At 37.4% G+C, this 21,010-nt stretch overlaps 1 protein-coding gene across 1 annotated transcript in view; it reads left to right on the top strand.

The window, feature by feature from the left end:
* Positions 1-21,010, top strand: part of LOC139726287 (uncharacterized) — a 53,275-nt gene that overhangs the window by 20,870 nt on the left and 11,395 nt on the right. The window contains exons 4-9 of the mRNA XM_071637355.1: positions 9,001-9,072; positions 13,104-13,179; positions 13,771-14,019; positions 16,036-16,089; positions 19,070-19,159; positions 20,288-20,308. Coding sequence (XP_071493456.1) covers positions 9,001-9,072; positions 13,104-13,179; positions 13,771-14,019; positions 16,036-16,089; positions 19,070-19,159; positions 20,288-20,308 — 562 coding nt within the window. The remainder of the gene's footprint in view (positions 1-9,000; positions 9,073-13,103; positions 13,180-13,770; positions 14,020-16,035; positions 16,090-19,069; positions 19,160-20,287; positions 20,309-21,010) is intronic.

Genomic DNA, 21,010 nt, shown 5'->3' with positions numbered 1-21,010 from the left:
ATAACTCTGAATCACAGATGCTTGATGTATTCATGTATTCAGGAATGCCAACGAAGAAAAAAAAAAGGAGAGAGAGTTATGATCCAGCAAGGGGGGGGGGGGTGCAAATTGGATGCATAAACCATAACATGAAACGTATTCAGATGGTAGAAAAATTCAGTGCTTGCAAGGAAATATCTTTTTCATTTGAATGTAGTGAAATATGTCATACCTGTTTGCAAGGTTAAGTGAGAAGGAATGTAAAAAGTCAATCATAACCTGTCCTCACATAAGCCCGAGGAAGTAATTTTCAATTTCAATTTAAGTTTTAACCCGTTGAAGACAAGTCCCAAGTATACTCGGGCTTGGGTCTATAGGAAATGCATGTTGTAGCAAAATCAGCTTGTCTTCAATGGGTTAAAAGCAGTTTGGGGGATTCTACACTGTTCTAATGTTAATCAGACTGATAGCTTTTAAGATATATAATTTATATAAAGAGTTTGAATGCAAAAACAGATAAACACCATTTTATTTTCAAAGTTTTTTATATGAGGTCATCATCTATTAGACAAATGTTCATCATATAGATTATATAGGTATGTATATTCTGCATGAATTTATTTGTAAGGTTCTGCTATAAAATGTGAAGAAAGCTGGCAACCTGTAAGACACATTTAGAAAAGAAGCTTTGAAGTCGTAGTAAAGCTTTTAGGAGATTAGGCATTCAAAAAGGAAAACATCATCTCATAATGTAAAACAACAACCTGAAAATTCCATATTTCAGATACCCTCAAACTCAGACTCACAGACAAATTTGCACAACTTGACGAGATATCAAACTATAAATTTCAACAAATATTATGATTACAATTCACCTATGGCAACTCTTATTTTGCAGTTTTCACAGCTATAATATTTGTAACAACAATATCAGGGTGTTGTGGTTATGGGCCGTATTTGCAGAGCTGTATTAGGAGTGCTATTATTGGACAATGACCTTAATGAAGAATGGTATGGGGTACACCTCCCTCAGACAATGTCTTTGCACCCCCTCCAGCCAGACACTCACCAGACCCAGAGTCCTGGCATGGCTACCTGGTACGCTGGTGCTGGTGGTGATGGTAGTAGCAGTGTGCTAGATCAATCTAAGTAGTGTACTGTCTCTTCATGACTCGGCTCCAAACATGCCAAGGCTATTGATGATGAGGCCTTCTGGGAGGTTATACCCAAGAATAGATTCCTAGATTCATTCTAGTTATTCTTGATTTTGTATGTATAGTCAGGTGAATGTAGCAGTTATAAAAAAAGAGTAAAGTTGAATGTACAGGTGTAAGGAAATGATTAGTGCAGCTACCGCTGGCTATTTAAGTGAGATTATTATTGAAGATCAGAGCAAACTCAATTTGATGATTATGATGGGGGAAGTTATGACTATACTCGATTGACTATTGTGGGAGAGATGTGCTTATTCTTTCTCACTTTGGTCTAAATTTCATAAAGTTACTGTATACGCCATATATTTCGCGAGTCTAAATTTTTGAATCTGGAATCTGGAATTCCCGACGATTTCGCGAGTGGTTAAATTCACGATTGTGGAGTCTCGTACTGAACCTAGAAATGTACATGCGTATGTCACATCCACGTCGGGATCAGAGTCAATATTTTCGCATGTCTTTAATTTTGCGAAAAGCACCTGTCTCGCGAAATTCACGAAAATAAAAACCTCGCAAAATATCAGCGTACACAGTACTTAAGTCACTGCAGTTACAGAAATGCTAACTAATGTCATTTTGATATTCAAATGTGAAGCAGCTGCTTTCCCCCTTTTATATACAATTTGGTAAACTCCTTCAGTGACATGCAATTATCACACTTTATACTCAGAACATACAACACAAAACTGGAGTTACACTTCACAATAGACAACAGTGCATCGCAAGAGTGACTTGCGGATCAATTCTGTACAACGTATTTTTTGCAATGGATGATACAAATTTGCACTCAAAGATCTGATGCTTAGCAAGATGCGCACAGTCATCATTGAATTAGGTCATTATGACTTGAATATGGCCCTGTATTTCTCTATTTCTTTATTTTACGGTAATTTGTATGTCTCTAGCAATCAAAAGGTTGATAATGTTTGACATTTCATCGTACATAAAGAGCTATGTTCATGCTAAACAACTATCTGTTTTGTCCAGTTGAGGTATTGGATAAGAGATTGTCAATCAATCTTACAAGAAGACAATTGTGAAACTTAGCATCTTCATAAGCATATATCATATTATTCAGAAACATATATTCTTTGGGTTCTGATATTGTGATGCAATATAGCTGGAATGCCACGATCGAATCTTAGAAATGTAGCATGAAATTAGTAATATTGGAAGATGCCAAAACGAATATTTGAGTTTTCATTTCACGGTGCTTGTGATGCAGAGTTAGATAATTTTGCGCAAGGTGATGTTAGGGAAACTCTTACTGAGTCTCACCTGCTGTTGTTAATGACCATTAAAGTTTCAGGACTTGGATCTTTATTGGGGTGCAAAATAAAAACCCAGGCAGACCAGCTGTCTCCACATGTATATGCCAGGTCACTGCACTGTGGACCACACCGTGGAAAGGTTTCTATGTTTGACAAAGGCACGATGAGCCGAAAATAGACTCTTGCTTATGTTCTGGAAAGGATTACAGACAGCCGAGCAAGGAGCTATTTGATTCTCAGGATGAGATAGGTTTGAAGTTATGAGAGCCCTACCTCTTCTCTGGCTAGTTAGTCTTCATGATACAGACTGCTTTTTTTTTTAATTGCTTGCCATAGAAGCTCTACCTTTACACTTGATTATGTTGATATTCCTGGTTACCTTGGTGATAAGACAATTTTCGTGATGATTTAGAGCTGACAATGATGATTGATATTACTTAATTTCTATGTTACTATCAATTAACAACTGTTTTAATACATTTTTGTCAGCAAAAAAAGGAACAAAAACAATTGTCACCAAAGTAATATAAGACGTATTACCTCCCCCCCCCCCCCCCCCAAGAAAAAAGGAGAGATTAAATCGTACAAGTGTGAAGGTTCGGCAACAAATTAAAGTTCTATTGCAGCTTTGATATATCAAATATAAAAACAAGAGAGGTTTCATCAAATTGGTTCTAAAGCAAGTAAAGTATGGAAATTTTGTGATTCAGTGATGTTAGCAGCAACCACATATTTGAATCCATTGATAAATGTGATGATATCATCACGTTGCAAGTCTCTCTTTAAACTGTACACAATCATTGCTGCCAATTTGCATGTGTGGTTGTGATGTCAAATATTGTTAAATGGTGAAAGTGTGAAGCTTTCAAATTTAATATTTTTTTTTTTATTTTGTGTCTAATTTTGATGATACTCCTACCACTTATTTATCTGATTTCAACTTTTTATCTAAATCAACTTGAATATGTGGATATGAGTTGCAGTGAATAAGAGATTTTATGCTTGAGTATGCACTCAGCATCTACACCTCACTGTAATCAACTTAAGCATAATATGTGTATGGTGGCTGTAGAGCTACTATGTATCACAAACCAGTCCCCTCTTCAGTGCGTGCCATTGAGTTAATTATTGTATTCCAGGCAGACAAAACTCCAGCTAGGATTCTTTCACACCCTGCGCACAAACAACACTATGCATCTTCATTCACACGTGTACATCTATCTCACTACCTCTCATCAGTGATGATGGGAGATTTGGGGGAGATGATTTCGACTTGAATCACAATGTGAATTAGTTTATCCTGTTATACTCAACTGAAATGTAACCACCTGGGTTTACTCAAGATGATATTTTTAGCTTTGTTCTCCTTTGATATGATCTATTCATGCCGTAACTGCCCCAGCACATTTTATAACATCAGGGCAAATCTCTACCTTAAAGCAGAGACTACTACTTCTTTTTCCCCTTCTTCTTCTTCTGTTTTGCACACGTCCCGCACATGTCAAGGTGCCGTGTGCAAAGGAGATGCATGCCTTGGATTCCGGACACAGGCCCGGGTCTGAAGACGGACGGACGGGAATGGCTGTACCTTTCGCGACCAAATGTCAGCCATTAAGGCCTTGGCTTTAACATCCATGATTCACCTTTACTATATCCATGCCCCGATCACAAGGGCAAACATAGATGGGAAATAGACTGATGTGAATTCTTCTCATTCATCCATAGATAGATGGGAAATAGTCAAGGATCATGCACATATATGCATGATATCCTCATTATTTACATACCAATCACAAATCTTCTTTTTTTAAATTAATATGTGTAAGTACATGAATGTAGATTGATTGATAAATGAATAAAATGAATGCCTGAATAATTGAGAAAGAGATTAATATGTGAATAAATGCATAAAGATGCCGAAACAAATAAATGAATGGACAAACAAATAAATGATACAACTAATTATGCCATAGAGAGACAAAATGATAATTAAACAGAGTAAAGAGAAGACTAATCATCCAGATGGCACTTTTACTTCTTTTCCTGTGAGACTTGGTTCCAGTCATTATCAAGTGAAGAGATGACTGTTTAGGTCTTGTCTAGCCTTTGTTGGGTGTGTAAAGGCTAGAGGGCGACAAACTACAGTAAGCATAATACTCTTACAGGGGACCATTCAAGAGAATTTGTTTTGATACACAACCTGGTTAGATGTCAGGTTTGTCTTAAGCAGCAGGTAAGCTGTGGTATTTCCAGTGTACCATCAAATGCATTGCCCCCAAATTGCCAAATTGCAGAATGCTTTTTGTACAGGAGAAAATAGCTTGACTTTTGCAAAAGCTTGGGTAAAGAGTTTATTTTTTTTTCTTTTTTCCACTTTAAACTTTTTTTTTTGTAAGAGTTAGGGTGTTAGATGATAAATTTGATTAGATTATTTAGATGTCTGTGTTTGGGTTTAATTTGTGTGATTCAGAAAAAGATACAGAAGAAGTTATTTTTGCAATCTGCCAGACTCAAATTATGATATGAATGAGCATTATTCTCAATATAAAGCTAACAAAAACCTATGGCTCAGTGATAAACTTGATTCTTTCACAAATCACTTAGCACCAAAAAACAAAACAAAACATAAACAGTCAGATAAAAAGGCAGAAATGATAACAAGAATGAGCAGAGAACTTTGAATACCTTTTTAGTTCATTCTGAGTGGTTTACAGCACACAGTCAAGTCGCTCTGGAATTGGTTCAGTCCCAGCTACTCTAGAAAGACGTTCCTCCCCTGCAAGCAGCCATGTCATCCCGCTGATTGATGGCATGCTGTTGTCATCCTTGTCTGCCGAATACTCGTGGGGCCATTCTGGTTTATCCTTTGCTTTCTCTCTTGTGATGAATAGGTGAAGGTGTTTTAAGAGAGATATTCAAGGAGGTGGAATATATTTAGGTCAGCAGCAGAGTGTGGGCAGACTTTATTTATCTTGTTTGTTTGTTTATTTATTCAGAGTTCATTCAACTTTAGAGAACAAAGTATGTAATCATTGCACTGGTCAGGAAGTTTATAGATGCAGTGTAGTTTTTACTGGTTTAGTCTCTTGTGAAGGATTGTAACTTAATTTTTTGAGGTGAATGGTACTTTCCCATCCAGTCACTATTGGACTCAGGGCTGAACGAGTTCTTGTACTTTGGTGTCATATAGAAAAGAACAGCAGGCATCATCTCCAAAACTCTTTTTGTGACTGCATTTAGAATCAGCAGTCCCCTTTCCCCCAAGTGCTGAAGTTATGCAGGACTTGTGAGGTCCGAAATCAGGAATACAGCAAGCAAGTTGTACTTTTGGCACAGTGTGTGACTCCTAATGATGCTCCTCATAAATTGATACTATACTACAGATGTGAGGGGAGATTATAATTTTGATTCATACATTTTCATTTTCATCTGGGGAAACTGGCAGAATTCTGATGCATGAGTCACTCCAAGGGAAAACACTTTAAATGGTACAGCGACAAATTTTGATGTAGTACGCCGACACATTTCACGTGCTTTGGATCAGTCACGATTTATCAGATCTGATCAATGGAAGGATGTACAGCAAAGTTATGGGTAGAGAGAGGAGCAGGTGTGGAGGACAACTGGGAGGACGTTCTGTGGCCACGGCAACCCGCATCTCCACCGGTTTTCCTGGAAGAGCTTCCCAGGGGCTTAGCAGTTTCTTGGTATTCCTCCATTGTTGCTAGGCACTTTGCCACAGGGGAAGATTATAGTCCTGCTGAAGATAGTGCTTAAGGCTGTCAAGTATGTGCCACCTCAATGGCCAAATTCATTCTGATCTGATACGCGAGACTGCAAGGGATGAGGTCCCCGCCAGTTGCAACTGCCACATTTAATAAAATGTGCATCTTGCCAGCTGTATTGGACAGGATAAAATATATGATCGAGATACATGCAGAGCTAGGAAGAGAAAGAGAGAGAGAAAAAAAGAGAGAGGGGGAAAGAGTGGGAGAGACAGTAAACATCTGGAGTTAAGGGACAGAAAGATATTTATGCAAACAAATAAAGTTTAAGCTACACAGGTTGTAGAGAGAGAGAGAGTAGTACTAAAATTAAGTTTTGGCTTTTTGAATGATGTGATCATGTTTATAGTGATGTGATAGTTGTGGTACAGTAGGTATGAAATAGAATACTGCTACGACTGTATATAGCTGTGTTGCTATTCCTTTTGAATAAGATGAAAGCAAAGTCAACCTTGCCTAAATCGAATTTATTTGGACTGAAGAAATAGTTTTGACTCTAAGAAAATTTGACATATGAGGGAATCAAATCAATAGAATATAAAGAGAAGAGGACTTGAAAAGACTGTTGACTGAGGTGATTTTTCGACTTATGCGACGTTGACTGTATGTTCTAAGCAGACATTTTACCTTTGATAAATCTGGGTGCAGGGGAGAGACAGGGTTTGAAATGAATAGAAATGGTTTGATACCACACAACAGAAAGGATATGTGCATTATCACACTGCAGAATTAGATGAGCTTGATCTGACAGTATGACTGTAGGGCCAATTTTCCAAGTGCATGACGTACAATTACCTGTGACTGCAAATAGCTTCTGTTACCATTCATAGTGGGTTATCTCATCACTAAAACACAGTGTAGATAGGCTTACGCTGTTAATGGCCTCACTGGACCAGGCTGGCTTCTATCTCCTCCACAACCGTAAATAATCACACTCATTTTGACTTGTTTGTCTCAACGTGTCCTGTGATTGAGAACTCACAACTGTTCAGTTACAGTTCGAGATCACACATTAGCGATGGAGATGTATTGTGCTGCGGTTGGACTAGGGAACGAGAGTGCTCTGTAGGAAGTGTTATGGGGGGGGGGGAGAAGTGAAGACACTCTGTGTGGGTTTAAACCCATTGCCAATTGTAACCTGGCTGGTCCTGTGCAAAATATATGAGGAATTCACGATATCTGGAGTGAAAGGGTTAAAGATATCGTCTTATCTGTGCAGAATAATGGGGCAGTGAGTGGGAGAGATCATATGCATTGAAATAGAGTTAAATCATTCCTTTCTTTTTCACTTCCATTATAACACAAGTCCTATTTTAGACTGGTTCATGTTGTGTGTTGAGTCATATAGTAATACAAAAGTTGTAATTGAAGGAGTGCAGGAACAGTTAAAGCAATGGGGATATTAACTCTTTGTATGCTTCAAGGGCTGATTGGCACAGAAAATCCCATAGTACTGTACACACTGGCCTAAGTTACTGATACAGATAGGGTTCAGGAACTGGATTATGTTTCCAATGAAACTGTGCCATCTTCAGAAGATGTGAATGCCTTTCCTCCAGCACTTGTTTGGTCTTGTAGAGATTTTAGAGTCATTCCATGTTGGGCATACTCTCTTGTCATTTATCATTGATACCCAGTGGATGCAATATGTCATCAGTTACCAGCATATTTACAATCAAAGTTATTATCATGTCTAGACTTGTCGAGATGAGGAATTTCATTGTACTTTTTCAAAATTTGTAATGACCTCAAATGCAGTAGTTTGTTTTAAGGAGTGGCTCATGTGATGCAGTAATGATAGAGTACCCATAGGACTTTTGTGTGGTTTTTTTTCTTTGATTTGACTACTGCCACTTGTCATCTAAAAATATTAGAATCTTCTAGATCTCTTTGATGAGGTAATCATTTGCAAACTAGCAAACAAACAAAAAATCATTTGAAAGGTTAATTAAAGGCATGCTGTGAAATGTCTGCAACACACCCTATTCCTTCGTAGAACTTTAAACAATGGAAAATCAAAACATTTACTCTTGAAGAGATTACTGTCATATCAAATGTCATTCATAGCATATGGGTTTGAAAAATCATTCTAAAAAGTGTGTGGCATGTAGTTATGAGGTGGGGGAGGGAGTGGGGGCTGAGAAAAGCCTTTTGTTCTTAATTGCATAACACCTTGAATGGTGCAGAAAATGGTTTGAGGTATCATAAGGACTAGAGGTAGAGAGGTAGGAGTGGTAATTTTGTGTGCTGTGAGTTGATTCAGAACCATGACTCTAAAACTTCTGACGGGATGGAGGAAGCAGTCTTTCATGGTATCGATGACTTTGGTTTTGGCTTCAAATGGCTCTGAATCATGATTTTCTCTGGTGGTCATGGATAGCGTACACCCCTCTCAATATCCTAATAACCTTTGTATGTTGTAAATGTCCATTGTTATTCAAGGCACATTTGATCCTCAAAATGAACCCTCTGACTTGGTGTTTGTAGTTGCCAGTAATTATGACAGAGTGAACCACAGGAAATTTGCTGAGGTGGTATCATCAACACAGATACACTTGTATTTTTCCTTTCTTTGCATTCTCTATTTTTTTCTCTTCGGCCTTAATGAAGTCTAAATACTTCTTGAAGTTGATACGTATGCTTTGAAAATAGTTGCCAATTTGTGATGACATTATTATGGTTAATTTAGAGTATGCTTGCCCAAGATGATGATGTATTTTAAATCATTGATTTTCTTCCTCCATCTTCCAGAGCCCGACGTTGAGGACTGTCGCCATGGCGCCGATAGAGAATATTGAAGATGAGAGCACCCTGGAGAAGATGGTGAGTTAGAATTTTGATCTGATCATTTCACCATTTTTCTTTTCTTTTTTTTTTTGGTATGAATTTAAGGTTTTTATATTTCAATCTTTAGATTCACAATGGTATCTTCTGCTGAGTTATCAGTGCTCTGTTAATGTTCCGATGGATCTTTGCTAATGATCGTACAGTTTGGTAGAAACATACAAGATTTTAAAGTTCTGTAATTTTCTTATTTTATGTTCAGTTCTTCTAAGTTCAATCTTATTAGGTTCGATGATTTTAGGTTTAATTTGTACTTTGTCAAGCATCACAAAATGTGAAATGGTTATAAAGACAAATATGACTAAAAGCACAAAGCAAGCATAGTCACTGTATTAGGATTATTGTGAGTTGATTGTATATACCACCCTCTGTCTGAAGCCCACCACTGGAGGCCTTTTGGCGTGTCTGTCCGATTCGCCTCCTTGGCCTTTGACTTTATGATTTCCTGGGCGTCATGTTGATAAACTCAGCTGGTTGGGAGCCAAATTAGCTGCCAGTGTCACCTGCACTGATGTTTGAAACAAGCATTATACATAGGAGGAAGGGGAAGATGGGGTGGATAATGGGATAAATGATGTGTAGGGAGGTCATGGTGAAGGACAGTTTCATGTTGACTGGTATGTGGGGTGACATTTTCATTAGCCAATAATCAAACATGAGAGTCTTTCACACAGCAGGGAGCAAGTTTTGTAGTTGATGAAACGAAGAATGAATCAAGACAGTCACAAGGCAAAGAAGAAACTAGCAGGTCAAGATGTGTTTATCTAACAAATCCATACCATTCATACTAATTATATTACTTCTGACACATTTAAAGATTGAAGATAATACAAAATCCAATGTCAATTTCCACTTGGTTTTTATCTATAAATTAAAATGAAACAAAAGTGAAGAATGGAAGTTTCATGAAAATTGAACCCAAAATGAGAAAAATACAGAATTTTAAAGTCTTGTATGTTTCTACTGAACTGTGATATTATGAGCAGCCAGCTATGCAGATGACATGAGGGGAATGAAGTTATATATTTTAGATTTAATGCTGACCCAAACACAAAATTGAATGAAATATAACTTTATTTTAGCATGAAATCAGAAAGAAAATTGTATCCTTTGCATCACCCATGTTCTGTTGTATTGCAATAACACACCAATGATGAATAGAAGAATAGAAGCAGTTGTAGTTATGTGTGTTGCCCAAAACTGTATGATTTTTGTGGCCAAATCAACAAGAGAGGTATTAGTTTATGACATTATTGAATGAATGTGAATATATGGTTATTGCTAATGACACTATTCAAGGGGAACCTGCGGAAATTTAAAACTCCATAACTTCTATTTTGTGTCCAATTTTTTGATGAACTTTTACCAGTTTGTTCATACTGTATTTGTGACCCTGCATCACAAAGCCAACAAAAAGTGGCCAGACTTGGATTTTTAGTTTAGGGTAGATTCTGAAAGAGCAAACTCTAAGCTTTAAAGTGATGTATAACTCAATTTAAATGGACTCTCCTAACCTATCTAGATATTGGAAAGTAGGCACACACTGTGGAAAGAGTGTACTGAAAAAGGAAGCTCGAAAGTGTAGGGTCTACTCAATCGCACAATGTTACTAAGCCATGCTAGCTATGCAATGAATGGGTAAAAAAAGAGAACAGGATGCAAAACACTATAGCAACAACATTGAAGGGATTATCAGATTAAGCTGAAACTGAGCATGCTCTACGAACACATTCTGTCCATGTCATGACTAATAACTTTCTAAGTAGTAGTGCCGTCCTTTCAAAAGTTATTAGAGATGAAAGTGAAGAGTGTTTAACCCATTGAGGACAAGTCCCGAGTATACTTGGGCAGGTGTCTATGGGAAATGCGTGTTGAAGCAAAATCAAACCGTCCTCAACGGGTTAAAAGATTTTGAAGAAATGAAAAGGGACCTATAAGACATACCTAATTATACCATTCTACAATAAAAAAAAAAGAAGTGTTCTAGAAAAACAGCTGAAAACACAATTTCCCATTCATTGTATGGTCCCAAACTTTGAAAGAGCAATGTAGAAGAAGGATAACTCTGTCAGAATATATTGAAATATAAAAATTTGACTAGGTTGAGCCATTTCACCTATTTTGAGTCCTCACATAAAATCAGGGCCTGCAACTTTTTGTTGGCTTTGTGATGCACGCTCACATTTGGACTTTAACCCGTCAAGGATGAGTCCCGAGTATACTCAGGCAGGTGTCTATGGGAAATGCGTGTTGTAACAAAATCAGTCCGTCCTCAACGGGTTAACATTGCATGGCAATGTACTCTTGGGATGTTTTCCTACAGTGATGACGCTACCAATATTATGTTCCTTGTTGCACCTCTTCGCCCCTTCCTCACTGTCAGTCATACTAGCTTTGTGTAGAGTACAAATGTTTGTAGTCATGCACAACATGATACTTAAGAATCAACCCTACCTCCAGACAGTAACCCCTTCCCCCTTCCCCCTTCCCTCTACCCACTTTCTCCTCCACCCCCCCCCCCCATCCATCTCCCTGAAAGTGTAAAAGATTAGCGGATGTTGACAGAGACCATTCTTCTTCTCCATTTCACTCTCATGCTCATCAATCCCTTTCTCACTGTCCATATACGAATGAAGAGTTTTATCGCAAAACGAGCTAAATCCATTCTTGTTATGTTGAGATATTTGTGATTAAAACTGCTAAAAAACATAGAAGATGATAAGAAAATACAGGATATTTTTAATCATAACTTCTAGAATATTCCTTGTTATGTCACAAGTGAGGTATTACTGGAAAGGTCTAATTTTGCTCTATCTGATGATGGACTTACTTTGAAGTGTTTAAAAATGGTGCTTAGCTATTTTGCAATAAAACTCTGCAAACATTTTTCATCTGTTTAACCTCACATACTTTGATGTCATTGCCCCATATTAACCCCACCACCTCCATATCATAGGGGCACAATATTGTTGTAAGGTGACTAAAAATCATCAGATTGAAGCCATTGAAACCAATTTTCCCCACTGATACCTAATTTCTTTTTCTTTTTTATTGGGTGGACAGGTTACACTTTTGTGAATTGATGTGTATAACTGCACAATTAGCGTAACCATTTGATTACAAAAACAATATGTATTGTGTGTTTGTGTGCACCATGCATAGAGTTAATTGTGAACTGCAATAACTCGCAAGCGATTGGTTAAATGTTGTTCGACTGGAGTGTACCTCTGGCTACAGGCGTGCACTTCCAGCATTTTCCTGCAGGCATTATTTCATTCATAATTCATCTTCTCTTTGCCCTCAGTATTTCTCATTACTGAATTACAAGAATTTTCCCCCAAGAATTTTCCCCTTCCCTATTCCCTTCATTCATAATCTCCATTTTACTACTTTTTAACACCAGTGTCACAGTACAATCCCTCAACTAAACAAGCCTTTTTTTAAAGTGTTCAAACTTCACCAATTGTGCGAGGCCAACCAATTTGCATCTTAATTAAACTAATTACCTTCTTTCCACCACATCATTGCCTTCATACTGCACTGGAAAATTACTGGTGAGATTCCATCGTGGCCCGAGCAGCCCCGGCGAATTTGGTAATAAGGTTGCCTTTGATGGGTAAACACATCTGTGTCACGGTTTAAGATTTGCTGATCCAGAAGAGCACCTGCGCCAAATCACCTTTTCTCGCGCATCTCCCTGGACCGCCGCTTGTAGCGTGCAAACCACCAACATGAGTTCAGCCCGGAGTGTTGCTCTGCTCGATTTCACAGTTTTCTTTTTTCTTCTTCTTCTCTTTTACTTCTTCTTTTCTGAGATGTTTAGTGATGAGTTAAAAAAAAAGAGATGAGGAGGAATAGGAGGGCAGGGATGGGGAGGAGGAGGAGGAGGGGAGAGGGTTATTGGAGGAGGAAACGTGGATACCGATAGTGGTGTCAGTGCTGGAGATGATGCGTATGTCTGGTGGTGTTACCCATCTCGGTTCTCATTTCATGTTTGTGTCCTCCGGCAGCTGGAAGAGGCTACGGAGTTTGACGAGCGCAAGAAGATCCGAGCACGGCTGCGGGAAGTCAGGAAAAAGAAGAGAGGTAAGGAAGGCTGGTCCTGCATGTATCCAAAGATTTAGCTCGACGCCTTTGCAGTTCCAGGGGGAATTATTTTCATTATCAAGATATGCCGTTTAATGCTTTGCTGATTCTCATAGCTGCATTTTTCATGATTTTCTTGATTGTGTAAATCCAACTTTATTGTTGAATACCTTTTACAATGTGTAGAGATTTTTCAGATTGTCTAGCTCTTCATACTGTGCCTACATTACTCAGGAGTTAGCTAACTGTATTATTCTGCCTTGTGTTGATTTTATTGTTTTCTGCCTAAGATGAACCCGACATTTGGTATCCCATTTAATTGTGTTAGACTTTACCATCTTTAAACAGATTACAGATCCTAGATTTTATCAAGTGCATGGTAGTTATGAAGTGGGTCGGTCAAAAATATAGTTCTTAGCTCTGAAGTTTGTGCAAAGCATGTATTTTCTCTTTCTTCAGCTTGCCCTCAGGCTCGTAATTTTTTCCCATAGTGAAGTAAACTGGGGGTTCCTAGTTGTGCTTGAGCTGTCTGACAAAAGTTTTGTTTTCGATGTTCTCGCATGGACACCACCGTGTTTTTTTCCGACACAGACGAACGGGAGCAAAAGATTCATGAGCAGGAGAAGCAGTTCGAGGAGAAGATGCACAAACTGGAGGTCGAGTCCGCCCAGCAGCGAATGAAGGCAGTGGGACTGAACGTCATCACGCCGGGCCAGGAGAAGACGCAGACGACGACGAAGACGTCAGAAGATGGTAAGACTAAAACTCTTGTCCAGACGACCGTTCGGGACACGGGGAGCAGCAAGAGTATGCAGACCACGATATTGAGCAAAACGGAAGGTGATGGCAGCAAACACTATTTTGTTTCCAAAATATGCCACGTTCTCATTCAGCTACCCCCTTCATTTGGTTTGGAGTGTTCAAGAGCATTGCCTGATTTAATCTCATTAATCACAGCTCACTTTAAAGATCATTCCATGAGTTTCAGGTGAATCTAATAAAGATGTTAACCTTGGTCTGTTCATAACCAGTTTTTCCTCAATCTTTTATGATCTTTCAGCTTTTCCGCCAAACTTGTATGTTATCAGCTATTTTCAACAGTCACCAGGGTTAAATGGCCAGAAAAATACTTTGTTAAAGACCGTGTGCATAGTGGTATCGTGTCTTACATGGCCAGGTTTTTCAACATGCAGTGTCACTTGATGTAGTGATGACCTGCTCATGATATCACAAAGTGATGAAACAGTTTTGCCAATTACCACATAAAAGGCCTTCACAAATTTTAGCAAAATGAAAAATTATGATAATTAAAAGGCCTCAATACTGGTAAGGCAAATATCTCTACGAAAAGTGAACACCTCACAAATTTCATTTTTTCTTTTCCACGTTAGAAGCTGCAAAACACAGGTTTGGCTGTCTCTTTGTGTTTTGTTTTACTTGATTGTATCATATTTTGTATTTCAATTAAACAACAGCATAAAATAATGTCTGGTCTTGCTGTTATAACTTTAACTAATTTGAATAATGTGTCCTATTTGTTAATATTTGTCATATGTTTTTGTCTGATGTGACAAGGCATAGTCTATGAAACACAGTTTTAGTTCAGCCTTATGAAATTTATGGATGTTACATTTTAAAAAAGAAAAAGACACCCAAGATTCTATTACCAAACAAACTGCTGTGCAGGTTTCAACATCAATTCAATAAAACAAACAAAAGTGCATTCATCCATATGTTGGTGAAATGACTCACACACTTGAATAAAGTCATGCATGCGTGTTTTCTTACCATTCCTTTTCATTATAATCAATAACTGCCATTTTAATATTGAAATGTGAACTTCAAAGGAATAATATCTTTGTTGTATTATTGACTTTTGATATTCCTTTGAGTGTTATAACTAAATGTGTTTTGGATGTTGTTAATTTTTTAGCATGTATTGTCTGTTTTAACAGAAATAATTCAGTGCCCTTTACTGAACAAATCCATCAATACATAACTGGAGACTTTAACTACACTGTTCAATTTTGTTTCATATTACTCAGCATGAAGTCATCATTGCAAAATAGAGTGGTTGATTATTTATCTGTGTTGATGATGTTTGATGATTAATATATGACAAATATTACCTACTTGTCTGTTTTATATGTGTCAGCAAGGATCACTTTTCCTGTAGAATATCATTATTTACATCATGTTGAAGTCCAATTAATTTCTGTTCTTTAAATTACCATTGAGGAGTTCAAATCAACCATAGTTTATAGTTTATCAGGCTTAGGGGATTTCAATTTTTAAGGGGAGGGATTAAGCTGTAGCAAATGCTTTTCAAAATTCTTTTGATGAAGTATTTTGTTCTACTAGATGTAAATCAATACATTTTCATTAATTGAAATCAAGTTTGTGAAAATTTCGATAATGAGGATTTTCAGAAAATTTTCATTGCCAGTATTTATGAATTGGAAGCTCCATCTCACTTTTCGACAAATCACCTTCAATTCAGTTAGGCATGTAGTTAGTTTCTCAGTAGTCCCTTTGTCAGTTACTAGGTCATTCAATGAAATATTCAACTAGCCATTTATCTACTTAGGCAGTTTTCTAGTGAATCAACTGGTGGGTGAAACAAGACAATAATGAGATATTCAGTTATTCAGGCAATTAGCTGTCTGATCAATTCAGTTATAGAGTGACTCTCCTTATTTCCCAGCCACTTTTGATGTGAAACATTTCCTATGATTTCTGGTCATGATACTCATTTACACAGGAATAGAATGATTAATATCCACAAACATTTTTTTCCCCAATGAACACAAAGTTGGATTCATACTAACTTGCTTCCCTTCTCATTCTGTAACACAGATACAGGATTCAAATCACAATCTATGGCACAAGAATCAAGAAGTGTCACCGTCGGTAAGTTAATAATCCAGAAATACTGGACACTTTGAGATGAGTTATATTTAGCTTATTTATTTAAAAAAAAAAACACTTGAAGCCAACTGTAACTTATGTTGCAAGTACTCGTCAAGTTTTTTATTAAAGTTTAACCTATATTTCCTTAAAAATTATTTGAATTTTTGGATGCGTTATATTGAGCATATGAAAAATACTTGCAGTCAACTAACACTTATGTTGCATTTATTCATCAGGTCTTTGATTAAAGTTTAACCTGTATTTCTTTCCAGAAATCATTGAAATTTGTATTCTTTTTTTAAATTGATGGGTTTTATTGAGCTTATGAAACACTTGGAATCAAATGAAACTTATTCAACAATCATTGATCAAGTTGTTGATTGCAGATAGCACCTATCAGTGTAAGATGGTACCGTTAAAGCAAGTGTATCATGACATCCAAAGATTAATGATAAGAAAGTTGTATTACCATTTGAACAGTGTGGATTATAGGTATGAGCTTGACTTCTTACAATGTTATTATGTCTTTGTGGGTAAGGAAACAAATTTAAACTGAAGAGGATATACATAAACCCATTGCCAGCACTCACCAGGAACTCTGTGCACAAAGTATATAGGGATTTCAAAATTTTGCAGTAGAAGGGTTAACATAACTTCAACAGAGTCCAGTCGGTCCATCATATCCCCAGACCCACTGTGTTGTGTGGTGGAGATTTCAAGAGATGGCGCTGCAGCACGACTAATGCCGAGACCATCCCAGGAATTTGGGCATGTAAACATGCTTGAATGCTCGTGCCTACGTGTGCGCTTAATGTACCCCCGTTGGCTCATGTATGAACATGGTTGGAACCAAAACATGCGGAAAGGTTTGATCTCTGAAGTCAAAGGCATTACTTCATGCCATTGCAGAGGGCAATTCCCCAACACATGAGAAGATACTGTATACATGAAGAATTTTAATGCAAAAACCAGTATATCCATTTTCATCAACAGAGATATTTAAGATTAAAAACAGAGAGAGTAATTAGAATATATGTGATAATTACTATGATATCTTCAAATACATTTCTTGTTATGTAATGAGTGCAGCATCATTGAAAAGATTAATTTTTTCTTTATGTTATGATGTCCTTACTTTAAAAAAAGACTGTGAAAAATGGCATTTATCTATTTTGCATTGAAATTTTTAATTTGAAAGAATGAAATTAAATGCTTTGCTACTCACTAACACACACACATAAATATCAAACACATATTTTTATATATAAATACACAATGGAATCAATTGAATTGCTGTGGAGACAAGATGTTTTCATGTTAGGTAAATATTTGACAGCAGTTTTTAACATATCTGAAACTGATTCAACAACAAAAGAATATTGACCAATGATGATCCCCAGAAATACCTTTGCTCCAGAATTGCATCTTAAACTCCCCAAATTTTAGAGGTGATTGTGAGTTCAGTTAAAGACAGATTATCATGTTCAGTATGCACAGAATGTAAGTCACATGACAAGAGTTGAATGGATAATGATCTGTGCAGTTGATGTCTCACCCCTTGTTATTATTATTCCCCCGCCCACTTGACATCAGCATACCACCAGTCACTTTAAAAATTGGGAGTAAATTTTGCTTTCTTCTTTTAACCGGCAGTATTTAAAACAATGCAAAGCAGAGCAAAACAAAACACACCCCAAGAAGAAATGGAGATGTGTGGCCTGTCCAAGAGATGAGATACACGAAAATCATCACTGTGTATGTTAGCATTACATATGCCCCTCCTCCTTACCTTAAAGGACAAGTCCACCTTTATAGACATGAACATTTAATGAATGCAGCAATATTGGAAAACCTTCAAGCAACACAAAAAATATTGGAAAAACACATCAGTGAAAGTTTGAGGAAAATCGGACATTCCATTCAAAAGTTATGAATTTTTTAAGTTTCCGCTCAGTCACTAGCTGTATCAGAAGACGACTACAGCTTGTGATGTCACATGTGTACTACAATATAAAGAAAAATCAGCATATTTTCACTTTTCTCACATAATAACAGAACACTTCACTTGCCTCCTTTACATATGTCAGTGACAAGTCATGGAAATGTGCACTCTTTTGGAAAAAAATAGAATGTAGTAAGAGTCTCTATATATTTTCTTTATACTGTTCTACGCATGTGACATCATACACTGCAGTAGTCTTCTCATCCAGCAGTGACTGCACAGAAACTTTAAAAATTCATAACTTTTGAAGGGATTGTCAGATTTCTCCCAAACTTTCACTGATATGTTCCACAATTATTGCTGCATTCACTCAACCCACATGAATATGAAGGTGTACTTGTCCTTTAACCGCACTTTGTCATTCCAGAAGGCCATGTTAGTATTTAGCAAGGGAGATCTCAACTCCCACACCACTGTGATCAATTACACCGCCTCCCCGTTAACCCCTACCAACTCGGGTGCCAATGGCAGTGCACAGTTTCCAAGGAATGTTTGCAGCTGAGTTGCTTTTTATAGGGAGGGGAGCACCCAGAGGGTTAAGGTTGAAGCGGCTGTCGTCATGGCATGAGCCTTAATGCCATCCAAGCCAAAGTTGGTGTAAGGAATGCCGGTGTCATCTGTTCTGGAGTCGTGTGCACTGCCATCCATCTTGTAGCTCGCCCCGTCTCTTGGACCTGTGCACCAACTTAATCCAGCAGCCAGCCCAGGGCTTTTTATCCAAGTGCATCCCAAGCGATCCCCGTTCAAAGTCTTGGTGTTGATTGAGTGATGTAATCATTACTCTCAACTTCTGAGGCGATCTTGTTTTGTGACAAGATTTCTGACCGGGAAAATAGAACATTTTGGAAAAAAAAGGTTTTCTTTTAAAGAAGATACCGCCATCAGCTGCACTCCCGACCACACCCAAGTGTTTGGATTTATATATTGGATTTATCACTCTCTCCTGATTGGACTTTTTCTTCACCTTGTTTTGCCCAGGACCCGGTGGCAGTAGTTCAGTCAGCATGTCGAAAACAGTACAACAGAGCTCGTCGTCATCGACGACGACAACCGGACCCAAAGGACGACGTAAGTATGATCTGCTAATTACAGTCATTGCTTACCAGCATTTTGGAGAAAAAACAAAGATTCTCGTCTGATATGATGAAGCAGTTTACCACTCTTTTTGAGAAAACAGAAAACAATAGAATGATATCACACCTTTCAAGACCTTCAAAGCTTCGCTATAAAATGAGATAGTAGAAAGAAGTTCTTGCCTATATCCTTGAAGATGTATCATAGATGTTTCGTTGAGTTCTTACAATGATTATGTTCTAAAGGTATGATAATATTTTAATCTAAGTTCTCTCACACTGGTCCTACCATTCTGCAAAACTTGATATACCTCTTTCGTTAGGACGCAGAGGAAGAGATAACATGAAACTGAGTTAAAGAATTGCTGATACTCAGAGTACTTCCAGCTGTAATTATATCTATCCATGATATGAGAGTGACATCCTTTTGTCATTTCTGCTTATTAAGCTTGTTTATAAAGATTTTTGTGCTCCCTATATGTAATATATTATGGACGTGTCTTTGTCCAACACACCATGTTGAATTGGCTTCATGAAATACTTTGTATAGATGCTATGCAGCCACATACTAGTAATACTGAACATATTTACTGCTTTAAAGTTGCAAGTAATACAGTTCATGTAATGCTCACAAGTGAGTGTAAAGGTTGTCTTTCATGCATTCATTCTGATCATTAAGCAGACCGCACACATTTCCTATCATAGACGTTTGATTTGTAGGACATTAAACCATATTGAGTTCTCCCAGCTGAAGTGTAGGATATCAATGCATGTTTTTCTCTATTCTCTAGAGATTACTATCAAGTGCTGGCAATTTTGCTCAGCCAGAAAATGTGTGCACACATTTTTTATGTTTCATTTTTCAAAGGAATCATAAAACCATTATAAACATATTATCATTGACTGCATATCATTAATCAAGTTGGTGTGATATCAGAGAAACACCGACATCATGTTTCATGTTTCTTTCGCATTCATGCATATATGAAACTGCTGCTCAATTTTGTTGATAGAGGGCAGTGTTCACATCACATGACCACCTATGTCATGCCATGTCATTATGATGACTGCATCATATGCATTCCCTGAACTCACGCCCATAGATTGTTTTACACTTTTCCAGTATCCATCAGCGCAGAGTCAGGTAACGAGTTTCAAACTGGTATTTGGGTATTTTTTTTCTGTTTTGGAATGTTCAAAGGGTAACACAAGCATTTTGTGAATAAAAAAGAAAGTGCACATGTGGCTGCCCATAGTTTGTCCAACTTTGGCTGTTGATGTAAGTGAACAACTATTGGCTGCCTAAAGCTATTTGTAGTATTAATATATTAATACTTTTTTGCCACCAAGCTTTAAAGACAAAAAAAAAAATTGCTGAGACTAGAGCTAATATAAACCACCAACTTAAGGCCTAGAGTACAGGTAGTTGCCGTCTTTTTGGATCCATTAGTCATGAGAATGTTTCTTTTGAAATTGTTCTTTCCTTAAAACATTACCTATTGGTACAAAATGGTGACATGTGCCAATATTTCAGCTTAAATGTGATTTAAAGTTTATCCACCAAAAATAAAAACAAAACAAAAAAGAAATCCCCAAACTTTTATCGTGTTTCTTTGATGATCAAAGTTCTGTCCAGTTGTCCTGTTTTGTAATTGCTAAAGGAAATCCTGTCCAATGAAAATGTGTGTGAAACTGAAAGCAAAAACAAAAACAAAAGCAGTACAATACACTGCAATGGAATGACATGTTCACCAGGGCCCCATTGCATTAAAGACCATAACTACGTGCCATAAGTAGGAGCACCTATAGATGTAACATGTAGTAAATGAGGTGATTGCCTGGTATA

The sequence above is a fragment of the Diadema antillarum genome, unplaced genomic scaffold (assembly GCF_040938485.1).
Source record: "Diadema antillarum isolate AM-2024a unplaced genomic scaffold, OU_Dant_1.0 seq00000082_RagTag, whole genome shotgun sequence".
NCBI lineage: Eukaryota > Metazoa > Echinodermata > Echinoidea > Diadematoida > Diadematidae > Diadema > Diadema antillarum.
The sequence above is the reverse complement of the archived record's forward strand: the minus strand, read 5'-3'. Positions and strand labels throughout refer to the sequence as shown.